Source organism: Leuciscus leuciscus (assembly GCF_965113295.1).
Source record: "Leuciscus leuciscus genome assembly, chromosome: 2".
Classification (NCBI taxonomy): Eukaryota; Metazoa; Chordata; class Actinopteri; order Cypriniformes; family Leuciscidae; genus Leuciscus; species Leuciscus leuciscus.
Genome location: NC_138726.1, coordinates 7572338 through 7591775, shown reverse-complemented (window position 1 = coordinate 7591775; position 19438 = coordinate 7572338). Strand labels below are relative to the sequence as shown.

Genomic DNA, 19438 nt, shown 5'->3' with positions numbered 1-19438 from the left:
GAACTGTATTTCTTGAAACGTATTTTTTGTTTTGTTTTTGTAACAAAATATGACACATTTGACTAATCACTGTCCCCTTTCAAAACCATGTGTGCATTCATAGGTTGTGAAAGAACATTGAGCAGAAAGATTTGTTTTTGAGTACTTCTGCATAGAGAACGAAACGTCCAGCCAGTGTGACTTGATCACACACCAGAGCTGCATCAAGTTATTAGCACACAGGAAAATGGACATTTTTCTCACAGGAATAAAAACAAATCTATCAGCAGGTTTTAACATATTGCATTCTTCAAATTGAATACAACTGTTTCCATTACTAATAACATTATCAGCATATCAATTTAAGTGGAAAAAGTTGAATTTAAAAAGGAACATGAATGTCAGAATTTTTGGTGTGTCTCCCTTTTGTTTTAATGCACTTCATTTCAGCTGAAATGAACTGCACGAGTTTGTGTAATCCTAGTGATCATGTTCTTTAGCAAGATTTGAGAAGGAAATCTAAAGAGTATCTTGTTCTTCAATAAAAGCAAAATCATCTGACCATCTGTACAAAGACTTCACAATATCACAAATGTACTTATATTTGATTGTGAACGAGCGGGCGTCTTTAAAAAAAATGTAGGGAGATTGTGGGATGCATGTGGGATGCATGTAAGATCTTAACTATTCATTGGCCTTGTTTACCCCTGGTATTAAGATGCAGTTTGGTCGATCGGATCACAAGTGGACAAGGGAGACACATTCCCATTACACCTGGTGTTTTAATCTATCTCTTTTGTCCACTTTCAAATGACTTCTGTCCTGATTTCTTCGAGGGGAGGGTCTATGGGAGGGTAAATGTACTGTATGTCTTTTCTTGAGATCTTTCGATCTAATGGACAAAATAAGCTTGTGTAATTTACTTATGAATGCACACGGAGACATCAGAAAATCATATGGAGAACATCAGCTTTCGTTTCTGCTTTGACAGCCACAAGGCTAGCCGTAGCGTGTGTTAGAAATGACGTTTTTCGTCTTCAAGACAAACTTGGTTTAAAACAAGTTTAAATCCCATCTGGCGCCCTTCCCATAATGTTCACGCGTTAGATCAGTAGATGGAGAGACTGTCTTTTGTGGCTGTTTGAACACATTCGACCACATGAGCGTTTACACAACGAAAGCAATTCGGTCGAATGTGTTTTACACATTTTACAATTTTCACAATGCAGTGTGAAAACCAGGGAGTCACCCTAGAAATTACTCTCGTTTACATTTTTAATAAAATCCTAAAACTTTAATTTCCATTATTGTAAGTTTATATGTGAAAGTACGCGTCTGATCAGTCGTCCTCCAAAGTAAAATATAAAATATAAATCAATTTTATTTAGAAATATTATTTTATAATATAAAAAATAATTGTTATTTTTACAAATTTTTTTTTTGTGTCCACTGTTATGACATTGTGTCCACTGTTATGACAATTATATTTAACATACCTTGACCTTTGGTGATAATATGAAGACATTTACAGTTTTCAGCTTATTTACAATGTCAGGTAGAATTTTTAGTTGTATTTAAGCAGAAAAAAAATTGTTTTCCCCTGTTCTCCTTATGCTCATATGACTCTGCTCTGGAAAAACATGTTTACAGGAAGGGACAGTAAGCGGAACTATAAAGGACAGGAGATGTCTGCATAAATATGGAAAAGATAAAAAAAAAGTGTCAGAGGCCATGTTTACACCTGGTATTAAGATGCGTTTTGGTTGATCGGATTTTGATTTGATTTGATTTATTAGACAGTAACAAAATAAAATGCATAACAAGAAGTCATCACAGTGACATTATACATTAATCAGAACTGTCGAGGATAACACAAGAAAGTTACAAACTTATTTCCATTGTGGTCCTCGTTGTAGTCGGATCACAAGTGGACGACGCTAAATACAGGTGTAAACAGGGTCTAAAACATTTTCAGATTGTCCACTTTCGACCACTTCTAGAGGGTAGTGGAAAACACATTCGACCGGATTGCTTTCGTAGTGTAAACGCTCATGTGGTCGAATGTGTTCAAACAGCCACAAAAGACAGTCTCTCCATCTACTGATCTAACGCGTGAACATTATGGGAAGGGCGCCAGACGGGATTTAAACTTGTTTTAAACCAAGTTTGTCTTGAAGACGAAAAACGTCATTTCTAACACACGCTACGGCTAGCCTTGTGGCTGTCAAAGCAGAAACGAAAGCTGATGTTCTCCATATGATTTTCTGATGTCTCCGTGTGCATTCATATTATTTTGTCCATTAGATCGAAAGATCTCAAGAAAAGACATACAGTACATTTACCCTCCCATAGACCCTCCCCTCGAAGAAATCAGGACAGAAGTCATTTGAAAGTGGACAAAAGAGATAGATTAAAACACCAGGTGTAATGGGAATGTGTCTCCCTTGTCCACTTGTGATCCGATCGACCAAACTGCATCTTAATACCAGGTGTAAACAAGGCCAATGAATAGTTAATATCTTACATGGAAGAAGTATACCATGCAATATACACTGTATACAGTATTCTACTGGCATACTCCTATAAAAGTCAAAGGTACCCACCTAACTGTTGGAAGAGGAGTGCTACGCTTTTACAGCTGATTGGCAGGCTGTCATTCAGTGGGGTCTGGATGAGCTGCCGGTCCCCCGCTCCCAATGAAAAGAGCTTCTGAGAACATCAACACAAACATTCTGCTCTGAACAAATGCATGACGTAAAAAACAAATCAATCAACACCAAATAACACCTCAAAGTTACACACATAGTAGAATACAGGCTGAAATCACAATAAACATTTTTATTAATAATTCTATTAATTATTATAATACTTTTTCACTGTTATCCACTATGGTGTTAAGGTCATGTTTCGACGCCTTCATTTTTAAGAGTTTTTTTTAAAGAGATTTAGTAAGTTTTTTTTTTTTCCAGATCTTGTCTCTTGTATTGAAAGAAACAGCGGATGTGCATTAAACAGAGCCAATAAGATGCACATGGACTGTTTCATGAACAGATGCGCGCTCAAGTCTCATGACACATTCCAAGTGGATGGAGTTAGACTCACACTGAAAGATGAATATATACCTCTCCTGAGGTTTGTTTATAACTTAAGCCCCGTTTGATCACCATGATGTCCCAATCCAGCTGGGAAAATAATGGTTTCTGGAGGAATTTTCAAATGTATTTGTGAATTACATCAAAAACAACATAAGCTGGGGATTTCAACACGAGTGTGTGCAAAACTCTGCGGTCTGCATATATATATATATATATATTTCCCCTGAAACCAATATCTAGATTGTTTAACTATCTATTTGGTGATGATTTATATGAGTAGAGTGTACAATAAAGAGTAGTGGATTTAGAAACTGTGTTTAAAGAGAAAACATGCGGTTTGAGAACAGATTTGTTCACAGCTGCTGCATTAGGAGAAACAGAAACCAAAAAGAAAAATGAGACGCATAAAATTGAGGGGTACTGCGTTGCTCAAACCAGAACATGAGAGCTACATTTATTAATATTTTAGCTCTAAACAAAACAACAAGGTTTCTCTCACTGACCCCTAAAGCCCTTTCCACCTCTCAGGAGTCCCCAGTAAAAACAATATGGAATGTGAGACACCCATACGATGCCTCCCTCAAGGTATACAGGTACACAAATGAACCCTGGCTAACCCTCTGTGTGCTCGAATATCCACGGGGTCAGGGTCGAGACTGATGAGGAATTCTTTGGTTAAAGTAATGTCTGACCTGGGAACCTCCTGCCACTGGAACCAAGCATGTGAAGAGGTTTGCCACCAGTCCTTCCAGAGGGAAGCTCAGACTGTCTATGTACACGGTGTAGATCAATCCCAAGCAGCCCTAAGAGGAAAAAAAGCAATACATACAGCTTGTCCTGACAAACAAATGTAAAAGTACTTGCAAACAAAATCTGAGTGATTATGAGTGGAGCAAAAGTCGCAATATTGGTGTTGACCTAATAACTTTTTTCCATCGCCAAACTTTGGATGGAGGGAGGGAGGGGATGGATGGATGGATGGATGGATGGATGGATGGATGGATGGATGGATGGATGGATGGATGGATGGATGGATGGATGGATGGATGGATGGATGGATGGATGGATGGATGGATGGATGGATGGATGGATGGATGGATGGATGGATGGATGGATGGATGGATGGATGGATGGATGGATGGATGGATGGATGGATGGATGGATGGATGGATGGATGGATGGATGGATGGATGGATGGATGGATGGATGGATGGATGGATGGATGGATGGATGGATGGATGGATGGATGGATGGATGGATGGATGGATGGATGGATGGATGGATGGATGGATGGATGGATGGATGGATGGATGGATGGATGGATGGATGGATGGATGGATGGATGGATGGATGGATGGATGGATGGATGGATGGATGGATGGATGGATGGATGGATGGATGGATGGATGGATGGATGGATGGATGTATGTTCAGGTCAAAAGAGTCTATGATATTCTGGTCCATCCTACAATGAAAGTCTAGAGACTTTTTTTTTTACTGTATTCCTAATTTAAATTCACAAGTCTGATCATTTATCAACGAGACACCATATGGATTTGATTCAAATCCATAACCTAAAGAATGAGCGATAGTAATGATGCTGTCCTTGGCAAACATAAATAACAGTGATATTTACTTTTTAATCGTTCTTTGGAAAATAAATCTGGAGAATTATCTGTATTAATAATAGGAAATACCAGCAGGGCATAACAGTGCCCTCTACAATGGGCACATTGACAAACAAAGGGATATGGTGTGTGACTATAAACATTTGGTCCTTTACCAAGTAATACAGATCAACTAACTTATTCCCAGGCATAGCTCATGCCAAATACATGAATGAAGGCCAAAAGTACAAAATCTTGAGGCAGGCAGTCAGCAAAAAACTTGGATGGAGTGGATTTCCTGCTTTTAAGCTCCTGTGATATTCCTCTCTGTCTCTGTAATCCCTGTTTTTATTCCATCAGCAGACAAAAGTCTATGACTTTAATGATTTAAGGACTGACAATCAATACCGTTCTCAAACCAGTGATGGGTTTAATTATCCTAAATCCAACTAAAGCTCCAGCATGAAAATTTCTAATTATGAACAAGCGATTCTAATCGAAAACCTGAGTAAAAATGGAAATTGCCTCATTACTAAAGTTACTGGTTACTCAGGAATTGTATGACATTGCATGGTCTGCTAAAGAACAGCTCACTCACTAATTGGTGGATCTATTGTACATCTTCAGAATATAAAAAAATCTGAAGTTACGTAAGAAACCAAAGGTTTTGTTGTTGTCGTCGTTTTTCACAACAAAATATTTTTTTTGAGAGGTGGTGTTTCACAAAGAGACTGAATAAAACAGGATAGTTCAAATGATCGGCACTGTTTGCCACAAATGGATAAGGAAACAACATTGAAATAATAATTTTATCACATGGGAAACATATACAGGACCACTTTTTATGATATGGCAAAATATTAAAAAAATGTATGGACAGAAGGATGGATAGATAGATAGAGAGATGGACGGATGGATGGATGGATAGACAGAGGGATGAACGGACACATGGATAGACAAACAGACAGACTGACTTTACATTACCCTAAATATTTCTGGGTAATCCAGCCTGGTGACAAGAATCAAACTTTTGGGTGAAAAAATTTGAGCTGGCTGGATCAAACCATTCTCCTCTTCCTCTTCCTCATCAACATCTGCCTCCAGCGTCTTTGAGCCCTGAAATGGAAAAGAATCAAAAACATTTAAAAGAAAAAAATGTTTTACGTTTGGGCTAAATATAATTCCATGTGGCTGATGAACACCTTGAGCTGGTGGACAAGTATAGAGCAAACACATGAGATAAGACCTGGACATGATTCCGGAAGAATCAACATCTGGGCAGATTCACTCATAATGTCTTTAAATTTAAACAGACTCTAATCAGACTTCTGAAATTAGGTGTTCAGTATATTTTTTTCCCCAATAGAAATATTTTCATTTGATATTTACACACTTTTTTGTGTTAAAGGCATAAGGAACACAATTTACTTTGGAATGTCAAAAAGCAGTCAATATTATAACACCACAATATATTATATTATTTTACATTTTAACTATTAAAACTAAGTAACATGAGAAGTTGCTAAAAACGGTTCATTCAAGGCGCATCATTTCAAGTTTGTACTTTCGTGACCAAAAGTAGTGTTGTCCGAGCTGGTGAGTTATTTAATGACAGAGTGGAAAAAGAACAGCAAAGAGCGAAGACTGAAGACTGAAGACTGAAAATCCAAAGTCCTCAGAGGAGATGGACAGTGTGTCTGATGGGGGATTGCAGGGCTTTGTTTCTTAATTCTTTGTTATTCACCACAGATAAATATCTAGGTTGAGGAGTTGAGAGAGCATTGGAAAATAATGCATAAAGATCAAATGATTGCATGTTTTCAGAAATCACTGATAAAGCTGAGCTTATAGATAAGCTTAGTCTGTATAAAGTGACTGTCGGTCAGCATACAGGCTCAGTCCGGTTTCCTAAAAGAAACTAAAAACAGCACTGCACTTCAATACATCAAATGTGATAAAGATCATGAGGTCAGCCGAGCAGCGCTGTCTTTTTTCAACGAGCAAGAGAACGATAAGAGAAGCAAACCAAAGCGTGACAGCGTGTTGACAGAGTTAGTGTCGCAAAGGATGGAGAAAAGTTAAGATAGGCTTGCATGACGAATAAAGGAGTGACCCATGCTGGGTGTTATGAAACCACAAAGGGAACCTGGAGGTGCTGGTCTATTTATAGATTTAACTTTTGGAAATTGGGTTTGTTTTGTGCAAGGGTCTTGTCCCAAGGGCTGAAATGCTATTGAAATAAATCTAGGCTCACATTACAAGTCCTGCTTTAGTGTACGAGTTGAATTGTCTCCATGTGAGTATTTGGAAAAATTCAATTTCCTAAATAATCACATCCAAAGATGCAATCAGTGAAAAAACAAATCATAGTAATTACACCATGTACAACCCAAACATAGTTTATGGGACAACGGGAGGATTAAATCAACGATAAACCATCAATTTAGGCAAAAATGTAGTAGGTCAGAAACTACATACAAAAAAAAGTACATTTCTAAGAACACTTTTTTTTAAAACTTTTTTTTTTTTTTTTTATGTTGGTTTCCTTTGGTTTAAAGAAAAACTCACATTTATGCTGAGAATTGCCTGTTCATAACCAGGGATATTGATGCGTGAGCTGTAGTTGGATTTAGGATAGTTAAAACCAAAACCATCATCAGCTCTTAAAACATTAAAAAGTCAAAACAACTGTTAATATAATAAAAATATCGTAGTGCAACCATGAAGTGAAAGGTATTAATAGTTTTTGGGGAGTCACACCACATGACATTTTGTCATAAAAGGGTCAAATGACCAGATATATTAGGGTTGTCAATAGATACATTTTTTTAATCGTGATTAATCGCACACTTATCGTGAAATTAAGCATTTTGAAATTGACCATTTATCTTGTTTAACACAATTTAACACGTTCATTTTGTCATCATTTGCTATATCCAGAAAAGTAAACCAGGTGATACTCACAAAACTGTATTTTATGCAAGATTTCTAAGGTAAATTTAGGTGTCTTTACAAAAAGGGACACTTGGAGACTCCAAAAGGACACCAAAGTGATGCATGTACCTATTACAGTACACAAATCCATTCAGAATTACTACGCACAGCAACATACACATTATCCCAAAACATTATCCTGAATGTGTGTGGAAACAATGTGAAATGTACTCAAATGTGTCTTCACAATTTTTTGCGGTGAAGATTTGTGTGCGCATCAATATAACGGACTCACGTGTGCTTATGATTCAGCTCTTGTACATCCATGCCTTGATTGCAATCTTCATCTAGCAAAACTTAACTAGAAAGACACTGCTTTGCTTTATCCAGCAGAGAAAAAGTAGTTTACGTATCATCTGGCCATACAGCGGTGGGATGTTTTATCATTTCATTCAGTCTGTATTTAAAACACGGGCTCGCGCTCTTCAGAAAGAATAACAGAATATGACACAGCTCATGTTTTAAGGTAAAACCCACACTGGAATTAATAATTTGCTGAAAACACAATGTGAGTCTGTATTCTCTCAGTCATCTCTGATGTAATCAGCCTGGGCTGCGTTTCCCAAAAGTTGATTGTAAAGAACACATGGTCTCCATGATCAACTTGGTCTCACAGTGCTTTTGGGAAACGCAGCCCTGGTTTACTTTACATTAGCGCTGTTTTGGAATTATTTGTTTGAATGAATTTGCTTACTGTATCATTTGACTGAAAACTTTCCCAAAGTTTAGATGCTTAAATGATCTGATCGCAAACAGAGAAGCGAAATTGGGTTAAAGGGTTAGAAGAATAGAAATGTCCACCAGGTTACAGGTGCTTGCGCCATTGTAGATGATCCGTGAGATAAACTCTAGCTTCTAAGATCATCAAACTGTGAGAAGTAAATTACGTTAATGACGCAGTTTCACGTGCTTCAGTAATGTATTTGTGTTATTTGCATTAAATTACTTTAGCGCATTAAGGACTTTAAATTAATCACATGCGTTAACGTCGACAGCCCTAATATATATATATATATATATATATATATATACACAGTACAGGTCAAAAGTTTGGAAACATTATGTTTTTTTATATTTTTGAAAGAAGTCTCTAATGCTTATCAAGGCTGCGTTTATTTGATCAAAAATACAGAAAAAAAACAGTAATATTGTGAAATATTATTACAACTTAAAATAATAGTTTTCTATTTGAATATACTTTAAAAAATAATTTATTCCTGTGATGCAAAGCTGAATTTTCAGCATCATTACTCCAGTCTTCAGTGTCACACGTGACATCCAGTCTATCACATGATCCTTTAGAAATCATTCTAATATTCTGATGTATTATGAGTGTTGGACACAGTTCTGCTGCCTAATATATTTGATGAATAAAAGGTTAAAAAGAACTGCATTTATTCCAAAAAAAAAATATTTTCTAATAATATAAATCTTCTTTACTATCACTTTTTATCAATTTAACACATCCTTGCTGAATAAAAGTATTGATTTATTTCAAAAAAAAGAAAGAAAAAAAATTACTGACCCCAAATTACTGACCAGTAGTGAATATTGTTGTTACAAAAGATTTCTATTTTTTTTTTTAATTAGCTGCTTTTTATTTTATTTTAATTTTTTTACTTTTTATTCATCAAAGTATCCTAAAAAAGCATCACAGGTTATGAAAAAATATTAAGCAGCAGAACTGTTTCCAACTTTGATAATGAATCATCATATTAGAATGATTTCTAAAGGATCATGTGATAGACTGGAGTAATGATCCTGAAAATTCAGCTTTGCATCACAGAAATAAATGATAATTTAAAGTATAATAAATTGAAAACCAATTATTTTAAATTGTAATAATATATCACAATATATATAAAAAAAATCTGTATTTTTGATCAAATAAATGCAGGCTTGATGAGCAGAAGAAACTTCTTTCAAAAACATAAAAATAGTCATGTTTCCAAACTTTTGACCTGTACTATGTATATGTATATGTATATTATAGCATTAATAATGACAAAAAGCAGACATCGTTATCATTCACCGATAAGGAGGAGAGGTTTTGCCCGCGTCACCTCCCACTGCTCACAATCTGCTTCTAATTGTCCGGTTTGAGTCAGCGTCAGGCCTGCGAGCTCATAACGATACCTACCTCTCAAACCCTGCTGTCTAACCCCCCGCACTGGAGTCCATTTGATTTGCTCAGACAGTGAAAACATGCCACAAGATCCACCACATCTTATCAGTGGGAGCACAGAATTAAAATACCCTCACAGATGGGAAACACATTTCAAGCTTATTGGGAGGATTTGGTTCAATTATGAAGAAAAATACATTCCAATGCTGCCTCTTCCAATCTGATAAAAGAAAAATATCTTTCAGTGTGTCATGATTTTTACATTAAGTGGGCTTAATGGTGTAGCTTTAGGAAAGTACGCAACACCTGAAATGCTTGGTCCTGCAGACGTGTTAAAAAACATTATTGAACGCATTAAAAGAAGCCCATAAAAGGTCAGAAATGGAATGGAGAGAATTGTGTACTTTTAATGACTTTACTCCAAGACTACCACATACAGTTCAGGGTGATTATACCCTGAACCCGAGAAAACCTAATGGATGCATAAAATGTGTTTGGACGGATTTCTGAAATCATAAATTTTCATATACACTCGTGTTTTTCTTCCTTGCGACGTACCCAGTCCTGATATAGCAATAACTGTAGCGTATAAGTTCCCTTAACATCTTCGCTAAGCTCCACGCTTCTAGGTTACTATTGCTAACTCAACAGGCTTTGCAAGCATCCCATAGGAACGAACGAAAGATTCCTGTGAACATTTCAGTAAAATGGCCCATAAATGGTAAAACTTGATTGAATATTATTCTTATGTTGGTTGGATGTGATGGTTTACACCTGGTCACTTCATGCGTTTTCTCTGATTGGTTAGCTATCCGGTCGTGAAAAGACCAGGCCAAAATGCTTTCGAGAATGCAAATCCCAAATAAAACTGGACAAGTGTAAATGCATCTGGTTGTTAAAACCACATATGTAAATCTTACTCCTCCCAAAATAAAAATAAATTAAAAATAAGTGTGAGAGCATGTTATAGGCTATATGACATGTTATAGTCAGATATAACAGCACTCATGCGCTGCAGATGAGTAGCTGAGTATCTCTTCAGCAAGCCGATGTGCAAAGCTGATCGCAAATGAAACTGAAAGTAAGTTGCAGATGCTCAACACACAATCATCTTCATTAAAAGTACTTCCTTAACAATGTGATAATAATGCTGAGACTGCAAATCAGAATAAAGAAAAAGGCCTCTCGCAGTTGACCGGTGCAGACACATTTATTATTGTTTGGCGAATTTCTGTGGGCAAAATCCAGTCATTTTAATAGGAATCCATGCGATTAGGAATTTCACTGCAAAAAGCTGAATGGTTTGCATTTAGAGGCATGGATGAATTGGGACGCAGATATACACTCCATGGGTTAAGAGACCATATAGCATCTACCGGTATTCACGTGACGTAAGGAAAACAGTCCGAGGAGACCTACAGCATAATGAGATAATGGGCTATCATGGTCACTATGTGAAAGAAGCCACCCTGCATTACGAACTTCTGGATAAGTCTATCAAAGAAAAACAGTGAGGAGGGGACAAAAGCAGACAGATTGAAAAGACCTTTCCGAAGACATTAAGGCAGTGAGGTTGCGATTAAGAATGATTCTTCAGTCTTAATGTGCCTGATGACACTGTGAAGTACTCTTCATGGGTGGTCTTCTCTCTTAATCTCCCACAAGGCTCAGTAGTTAAGGATGTAATATAAATAAAGAAGATTTACAGTCTCACCGAGAAAGAGAAAGACAGAAAGCGATAGAGAGACAGGGGACAGAGAGGAAGACAGCGCCAGCCAACAGCTGGGGGTCATCAAAGCTCAAAGACATGACGTGCTGAAGTTCCTGCCAAACTCTTTTGTAACCTTCTGGAACCACCAGCCTCTAAATACAAAGAATTCCTGCTTTTATTGACCGTTTAATTACACATTCTTTATCCTGTCATGAGTTTGTTTATTTGTACTCAAGTAAAGCAACAGGAAGTTAACAGTAAGTCAGCATGCTGGCATTCATGTAGATGCTTGTGGCAAACAGGCTGATTCATAGTGAATCTGCAAAGGAAACCATTAAACTTCTAAGCATTTAAACAGTAAGCAATCTGCTTAACAAATTAATGTGATTCACAGCATCGAAATGCTAAGTTTTGGTCATGATGACCCCCCACATCCTGAGTGTTGAATTGGGTTAATTACACAAAATGCCACATTGCCGGTACTAGGATGGTGCTCTCAATAGACGTGGAATGTCGGAATGTGATCAACTGGTTTTCCTCACAATTACGCCACATCATTTCCACAGGTAAAAAAAAAAAAAAGAGAAATGAATACATTCTCTAGAGTTCTTTGGTGACACTTTGAAGTGGCTGATAATTAAACTCTCAAAAAAGGCAAATGTCATTCAGTGGTGTCTACAAGAGTGATGGTTATCTGACCTGCTTTCTGAGGAACAAGAGCCCGTTGCAACATTCTAAATGATTTAAAGCTGTCAAGCCAATTACCTTGAGCATCCACTACTCTTTTGAAGACATCACTACATTTTTCTCCGAGAAAACAACAGCAGTGTTGCATTTGCCCACAGTGAAATAAACTTGAACTGAGGAGCTTGACTAATGCACATCATGGCTTTGCTCGGAATCGCACCATCATCTTATGAAAAACCTTTTAGGCACACACAGTAATAACGAATGTGGTAAAATTTACTGACATGACACGCACAAAAAAGTGCAAAGCATTATGGAGAAATATAGCTGGAGGTAGCAATTATGGTAACAAGTAGGTTCTGTACCAATAGTATGATGCAAATAGTTAAAAAATTACAACATATTGAGGTTGGACCATAGACGACCATATGAGGGATTTGAACCTACAACTTTTAGGATATTAGACAAAACCTTTTCCTCTATCACCACCTTCTACTTGTTGGAAAAATAACATGTTGAGAGACAACATAAATTTATAATGGCAAAAAAAAAAAAAAAGCTGATGATTCTTCAGGCAAATTGTAAAAGAATAACGATAACAGGCAAGAATAGCACAAACATCTAACTCAAAAATCTGACTCAAATTTGGTGACAACAATGCAACATGAGTGGCAAGAAAAATGGATCATCACACTATTCACACAATTTTACAACTTTCCTCCAAATGTATCTAGGTGCTGCCATAGACTCCCAGCCAGAGAAAGTAGAAAAATAATAATAAGAACTCCAAGGTAAACAATACGCACCTTCAGCGCCTGGCCCCTAATAAAACCTAAAAGCACTTTTGGCTAACAGCAGGGTTGAACAGCTGTCCTCATTGAAATCTATGCTTGCTATCAGAAAGATGATACGATGAATTACTTATACTGTTCTAGCATTCTGTAAGACCTGGTAAGTGCAATGTAATCAATGAAGGTTATACTTCATGCTCTATGATTTCTGAAGTAAACCAATGGCAAACACTTCAAATACAGCCACAATCAAAAGGGTCCAAGCAGGTGGAAAATGTCCCCAACTGGCAAATTTGGCAGAACAGAGGCTGTGGATACAATTGTTGACCAACCATTTACCACAAAAAATGCTGTGTTGAAACATGTTATATACTAGATCTACAGCGAGGCCTGTAAGAAATACATAGCCTATGTCTGATAAAATGTAATTGCTGCCGGCAATCATTTTTTGTTCATCTGTCCAACTGATATTGTAGTATGTTAGCACATGTAGCGAAGAAAAGGCATGTCAAATTTTAACTTCCTTACCCAAACAGTTTTTACGAGATTCTCCTTGTTACAGACTCCCTCTAGGGGTGAAACTTGGCATGTGTCCTTCAAGCAACCTGGTTTCCATGTGTAATTTATTTGGACATTCAGAAAAAGTAGGTCCATTAGTCAACATGTTTCTGCCAAACAACTGATGAACCTGGATAACATTATTTACAAAAAATGGCATGCTTAAGACTATACTCTGCTATACACCTGGGGGCAGTCGTGGCAGTGGTTAGAGTCTGGTATCCCCGGTTCGATTCTACCTGCAGGAAATGACTGAGGTGCCCTTGAGCAAGGCACCTAACCACTAATTGCTCCCCGGGCACCACAGTGAATGGCTGCCCACAGCTCCGGGTGAGTGTGTCCACGTTTTGCAGAGTGTTCAATACTAACTGCCCCTAATGTGTGTGCACTAACTCGGAAGGGTCACATGCAGAGGGCAAATTCCGAGTATTGTTTACCATACTTGGCCTTCACGTCATGTCAAAAAGTCATAAAAAACTAAACAAAAAAAAGTTCTCTATTTACCCCAGAGCTGGATAAATCAGAGATAGGCTTCAGTGCTCTTCTTTACCAGAGCGCCTAATCTTCAATAGCTCAAGGCTGATTTCCACGCTGCATCGGTTTGCCACATTAGAGAGGAAAGCCCTGGCAATTAAAGATTAATCCCAGATTTTTGCCCTGATTTACAGTCTGGACAAGTCGACACTAGTTGTCCAAAGTCGGAGCTAGTCGGCAGATTTCTGTATGGGCAAAATCGCGTAGTGTATCAATTCACACTGCACTGACAGATGCCGACCAACGCAGACAATCACCAGATTACAGTTCGTCACTTCTCAGACATTCCACGATGTGACAAATGCTGATCAAACACGTTCAATTAGCGAGAACAAGTGCCGTCCAACGCCAGACGGCAACAGAGGTGACACAATGATCCGACAAAGGGTTTATTGCCTTTGGTCGGCATCTATCGGTGCAGTCATTAGCGTTATAATGGGCACAGACTCTTGTAGTATTGTGAAGCTAGTATTGTAGCTTCATACTATGATTTCATCCAGTCATAGAACATCCAGTCCTACAATATCTAACACTTTTGATATTTTGAGTCGATTTTAGAACTCATATTGTTTGCATTTGCCTTGCGTCTCCTGGCAACAAGGTGCATGTCTCTGTGGGAATTTGTTGTGTCCGGAACCTTAGTCGTTAAGTATATGGAGCCCACTTTTTCTCTGTAACCAATTATAAAGTCGGTTATAAATTATACTGTTCAGATTTGAAAAGTTGTGTAGTGTATTCCAGCCTTAAATTGCTTGACCCTTATTACCAATCCTGCCCCAGTACAGTAGACTACTTCAGTCAAGGATACAAATTTATAGGGGATGCGCGGTTCCTTGCACTCCAGGACTTTCACTCTATGCTGAAACTTCTCAGCACAGGAAAAAAGAAATGAATGCTCAACATTTTTCTCTCACAATGTGGGACAACTGGTAATCTTCTACAGGAGCTAGTTTAGTCCAGTTTCATGAGGGGCTGAGGTTGGAACCCTGGTGGGCACTGGGCAAAAGTCAGGAATTACAGCTGCATTCTTTACATAGCTGTCCTCCAACCGCAGCCCCTTGGGGTTTTCTTACAGCGCTTCTTCTTTCCTTCTCCTCTCTGGACAGTGAACTTCAAGATGCGGCAGCAAAATATTGTCCATCCTGGTCACAGCTGCCATCACTGAAAGGTTCTTCGACTGGTTGTCTTTATCCTTAGAAATACTGACTTTCTCACCTCAAGCAACTTTAAAATATTTTGAAAGTACTCCTTTTAGGCCATAAAGACCAATTGAAGAACTTTCACTGGCAATGAGCAAAGAGTATCTCAGATTAATTTTCATTAGATGTATAAATGCATATATAAATGGATTCTTTGTTATCTGCTAGAGTTCTTACCAGGTCAAGAAAATATGATGATATAACCCCAATTTTAGCATCTCTACACTGGCTACCTGTTAAGTTCTGTATCAATTACAAGTATTGCTACTGACTTGCAGGGCCCTAAATGGTTTAGCTCCTGTGTATTTAACTGATCTTCTATCTACAATCCACCATATTCTCACTACAAAACTCAGGACTTTTGGTAGTACCTAGGATATCGAAGTCCACTAAAGGAGAGAGAGCCTTTTCGCAATTGGCTCCTAAACTCTGGAATAGCCTTCCTGATAATGTTCAGGGCTTAGACTCACTCTCCCTTTAAGTCTAGATTAGAGACACATCTGTGTCTAATAATGTATCTAATAATGTACACAAAACCTTGCACTCCAGTTATATAAAATCAAAAGCACATTACATTTCTTGCTTGAAATGTTATGAAGAGCAGCTACGTTAATTATTTTCCATTTGCTTTTGTGTTTCTACATTGGGATGCCCATTCTAAGGTAACTAGAGATAATGCCAGTTCCAGTTTGGATCCTGCCTCTTACAAGGATTTCAGACTACTCAACACCTGTAAAGAGATTACGCCAACCCCTGCGAGGATTTCAGATGATGCCAACTCTGAATCATCATACACAACTGGCCAAATTCTAATATATACTGTAATCATTATGAACACAACTGGACATATGGACATTATTTTGACAGTCACCCGTCGACAGATTACTCTAAATTGTAATGTAGAAACATGCATTTTCTGTAAAGCTGATTTGAAACGATATGTATTGTGAAAAGAGCCATACAAATAAATGTGAATTAAATTGAATGATTGGTTGAATAACTAAAAATTTAATTTCTTGTATATTCCACATGATAATGCTTTCCAAATTTGGTCTGATAAAATGTTTTTTTTAATCTTTTTATTTAATTTTTTTTTTAAACGAAACAAACAATGATTGTGAAATTAATCTAGCATAAATTAATTTTGGTACTAGCTCAAACAATTTATACAAGTAGACCCTTATAATAAAAATATGGCCTTAATCTCACCTGTAGGTTGACCTCTGCCTCAAAGAAGGTCAGACAGGAGCAGTAGTGTCGTTCTGAATCTATGTCTGTAAGCACCACTGTAAAGAATGTCGGGGGTTTCCTCTCACGGGACAGCCTCCATCCACCAGGCTGGCAGAACTGTAAAAGCACCAAAACAGAAAACACTGTTAGACTTCACTCTATACAGGAGTCTGACATTACCAGAACATCTAGTCCGCACAAAAGCAACCAGTAAATTATGGTTACCATAAGAGATTACATAATTTGCATAAAGAAGCTCAAAGGAATTGAAATTGGGGTTGTTTAAAATCATTTCAAACACCTTTCAATGTTTTGACAGGGATTACTGGAATGCAGTATGAGGCTGTTAAGGTACGTCAGTGTGCAAATTGGCTAGTGTGTGATCATCATATGCAGGATGTGCCACTTCAGATAGTACATCCTTTTCATCAGAAGGCAGGAAACGCCACTGAGTGCCTCAGTGGCCTTCCAAATCCATTCTGTTACACAGAAAATCCCAATAAATAAATCTGGATAATATCCTAGCAGACTTATTGTAGATTGCCCATACAGATTTACAGATGAGTCCTGCTGCTGAATCCATGCTGCTGCAAATGCTGTGCCACAACAAAAGAAATCATTCTACATGAGTTGTAAGTTTGCAGTCTGTGTTGAATGTGATGCAATACAAAGACAGCATATTGAAATCGAAAGCCTTTGAATTGGATTGAATCAAGTCAAGTATCAATTTGCAAAAATATGTATTTCTGCACATCACAACTATCGAGTGACTGATGTAAGATTTCAGAGGTAGCTTTCCTGAAGCTCAAACATTAGAGCAGTGGTTCCCAATCCTGTTCCTACAGAACCACCAACACTGCACATTTTGGGTGTCTCTCTTATATAGCACAAATATTTGAGGTCTTAGAGAAGGGGTGTCCATCCCTGCTCCTGGAGGGCCACTGTCCTGCAGAGTTCAGCTCCAACCCCAATTGAATACACCTGAACCAGCTACTCAAGGTCTCACTAGGTATACTAGAAACATCCAGACTGGTAGGTTGAGGCAAGTTGGAGCTAAACTCTGCAGGACAGTGGACCTCCAGGACCGAGTTTGGACAACCCTGTCTTAGAGTCTTTACTAACGAGCTGATGAGTTGAATCGGGTGTATTTGATTAGAAAGACATTTAAAATGTGTAGTGCAGAAGGTTCTCCAGGACCAGGATTGGAAACCACTGCAGTAGAGCATGGCACTGGCAATGCAAAGGTCATGGGTTCGATTTCCAAGAACTGATCAAATGCAATGAAAGTCACTTTAGATAAAAACATCTGCCAAAAGCTTTAATGTAAAAGAAAGTGCAGGCAATGAATAGATGCTTCTGAAAGACTCTCCTGACAAGCGGTAAAGAGATAAGAGAGAACAAGTCATTAGACTAAGTACATCTGCTGTGTTAGTGCTCGAGTTCAAAGTGGCTTGGCAGGCACAGTGAGGTTGGATCACAAATGGCGGCCTGGCAGGTTAGAGAGGAGGAAGAACAAGAGAAGGACAAATCAAAGAAAGTCAGGGATGAAGATGAAAGAGAATTGGGAAACTACTGCATACTGCACAAAGACAGCTTTTGACTTATGGATAGGCAAAAGTGATAAGGTGAGTGGGTGGAAACATGATAAAGAGTGATGGGAGAAGGAACAAGAGCGAGAGGGACAGCAAAAATGAAAGACAGAGCGATATGTAGTGTGTTGGATTGACCTCAGGGCTTGAACCAGGATGTTAGCATCCCGCTGCAGCCACAATAGAAGGCAGGAAATCTGGAACACTGGCAGGCGAAGACGGAAGTGTGGGATGCTCCTTTCCCTTGTCAGATTGGGAAAGGTTCCAGGAAAATTACAGGAAAATATGAAAATATTCAAAGTATGCGATAAATTCCCCGCCAAATCCAGATAAACAAATAATGAGAGTGCATGGGTTGAAAATGTGGGACAGCAGTGCCACAAAGACCCAAAATGGACTTTAGACAGGAAAGATGCTGTAATTTGGGACAAATGACAATGCACAACCTAGTGAACATACTGTTCTTCCATTCCTCACAGCTTAATTTTCATTTGCCTTAAATTTAATATGACACGGTCTATAATTGTGGAGAAGATGTTGTATATTATTATATTATTACATCAATCCCCCTTGTTCCCGAGGCTGTTATTATTCGAGTGGCCCGAGGCTCTTAGCTAAAGAGGCTGGGGTCTGGCATTGATTCAAATACTACAAAACCCAAGCCTCAGTCTGAAGTGTTTTGCACGTGCTTGATTTAGTTCACAAGACAGAACATTCAGACAGACAACAACTGTTTCGGTCTGATCAACTGGACTGCAATCTTATTTTTACTGTAAATATTAGCTTAAGTTTAACATTTAAGGTCACTGAAGTAGTTCAGGAAGAAGGCTAGGATTGGTGGGGAGCTCTAGGACAAGATGTTTCACACAGAAGGAAAATAAACTCAGGCTACAATGTGTTACAACGATCGGTTATTGGATTCTGTTATCTGATGGCAAACATGAAACACTATGGAGCCCAAACAAGGGATTGAGGTAGCAAGGGATTGGTTCTTTAACCATGACTGTGATAAGAGGTCTTTGTACTTAATGTCTGTTTGGAGCATACAAAAGTGAAAGAAGTCTAAAGTTGAACCAATCTGAACTTTGAGCGGCACATTACAATGCTTCACCTGCTGACAAGACGTTAGCTTGCCGCTTCGCTCCATTGGAGAAAGTTGACACGAGTCACATGAACGAGTTCTCCAAACTGAGCTTGCACTCTTGCAACCGTGAAACAGCTGAGTAATATCACAGAGAACACAGACCCTTTCCTTAAATTAGCTCTCAGTCAAGTGACAATGGCACTCCGTCGTGTTCTACCAGTCATGATGTCAGAGGGCTTTCAATTACACAGCTGG

General features: G+C 38.2%; 1 protein-coding gene across 2 annotated transcripts in view; it reads right to left on the bottom strand.

Moving 5' to 3' along the window:
- Positions 1 to 19438, bottom strand: part of sbf2 (SET binding factor 2) — a 132719-nt gene that overhangs the window by 78206 nt on the left and 35075 nt on the right. For both annotated transcript variants that reach the window (XM_082161344.1, XM_082161345.1), the window contains exons 3-6: positions 16490 to 16627; positions 5666 to 5797; positions 3767 to 3877; positions 2583 to 2688 (exon numbers count right to left, since the gene is read on the bottom strand). In XM_082161344.1, the coding sequence (XP_082017470.1) occupies positions 2583 to 2688; positions 3767 to 3877; positions 5666 to 5797; positions 16490 to 16627 (487 nt within the window). The remainder of the gene's footprint in view (positions 1 to 2582; positions 2689 to 3766; positions 3878 to 5665; positions 5798 to 16489; positions 16628 to 19438) is intronic.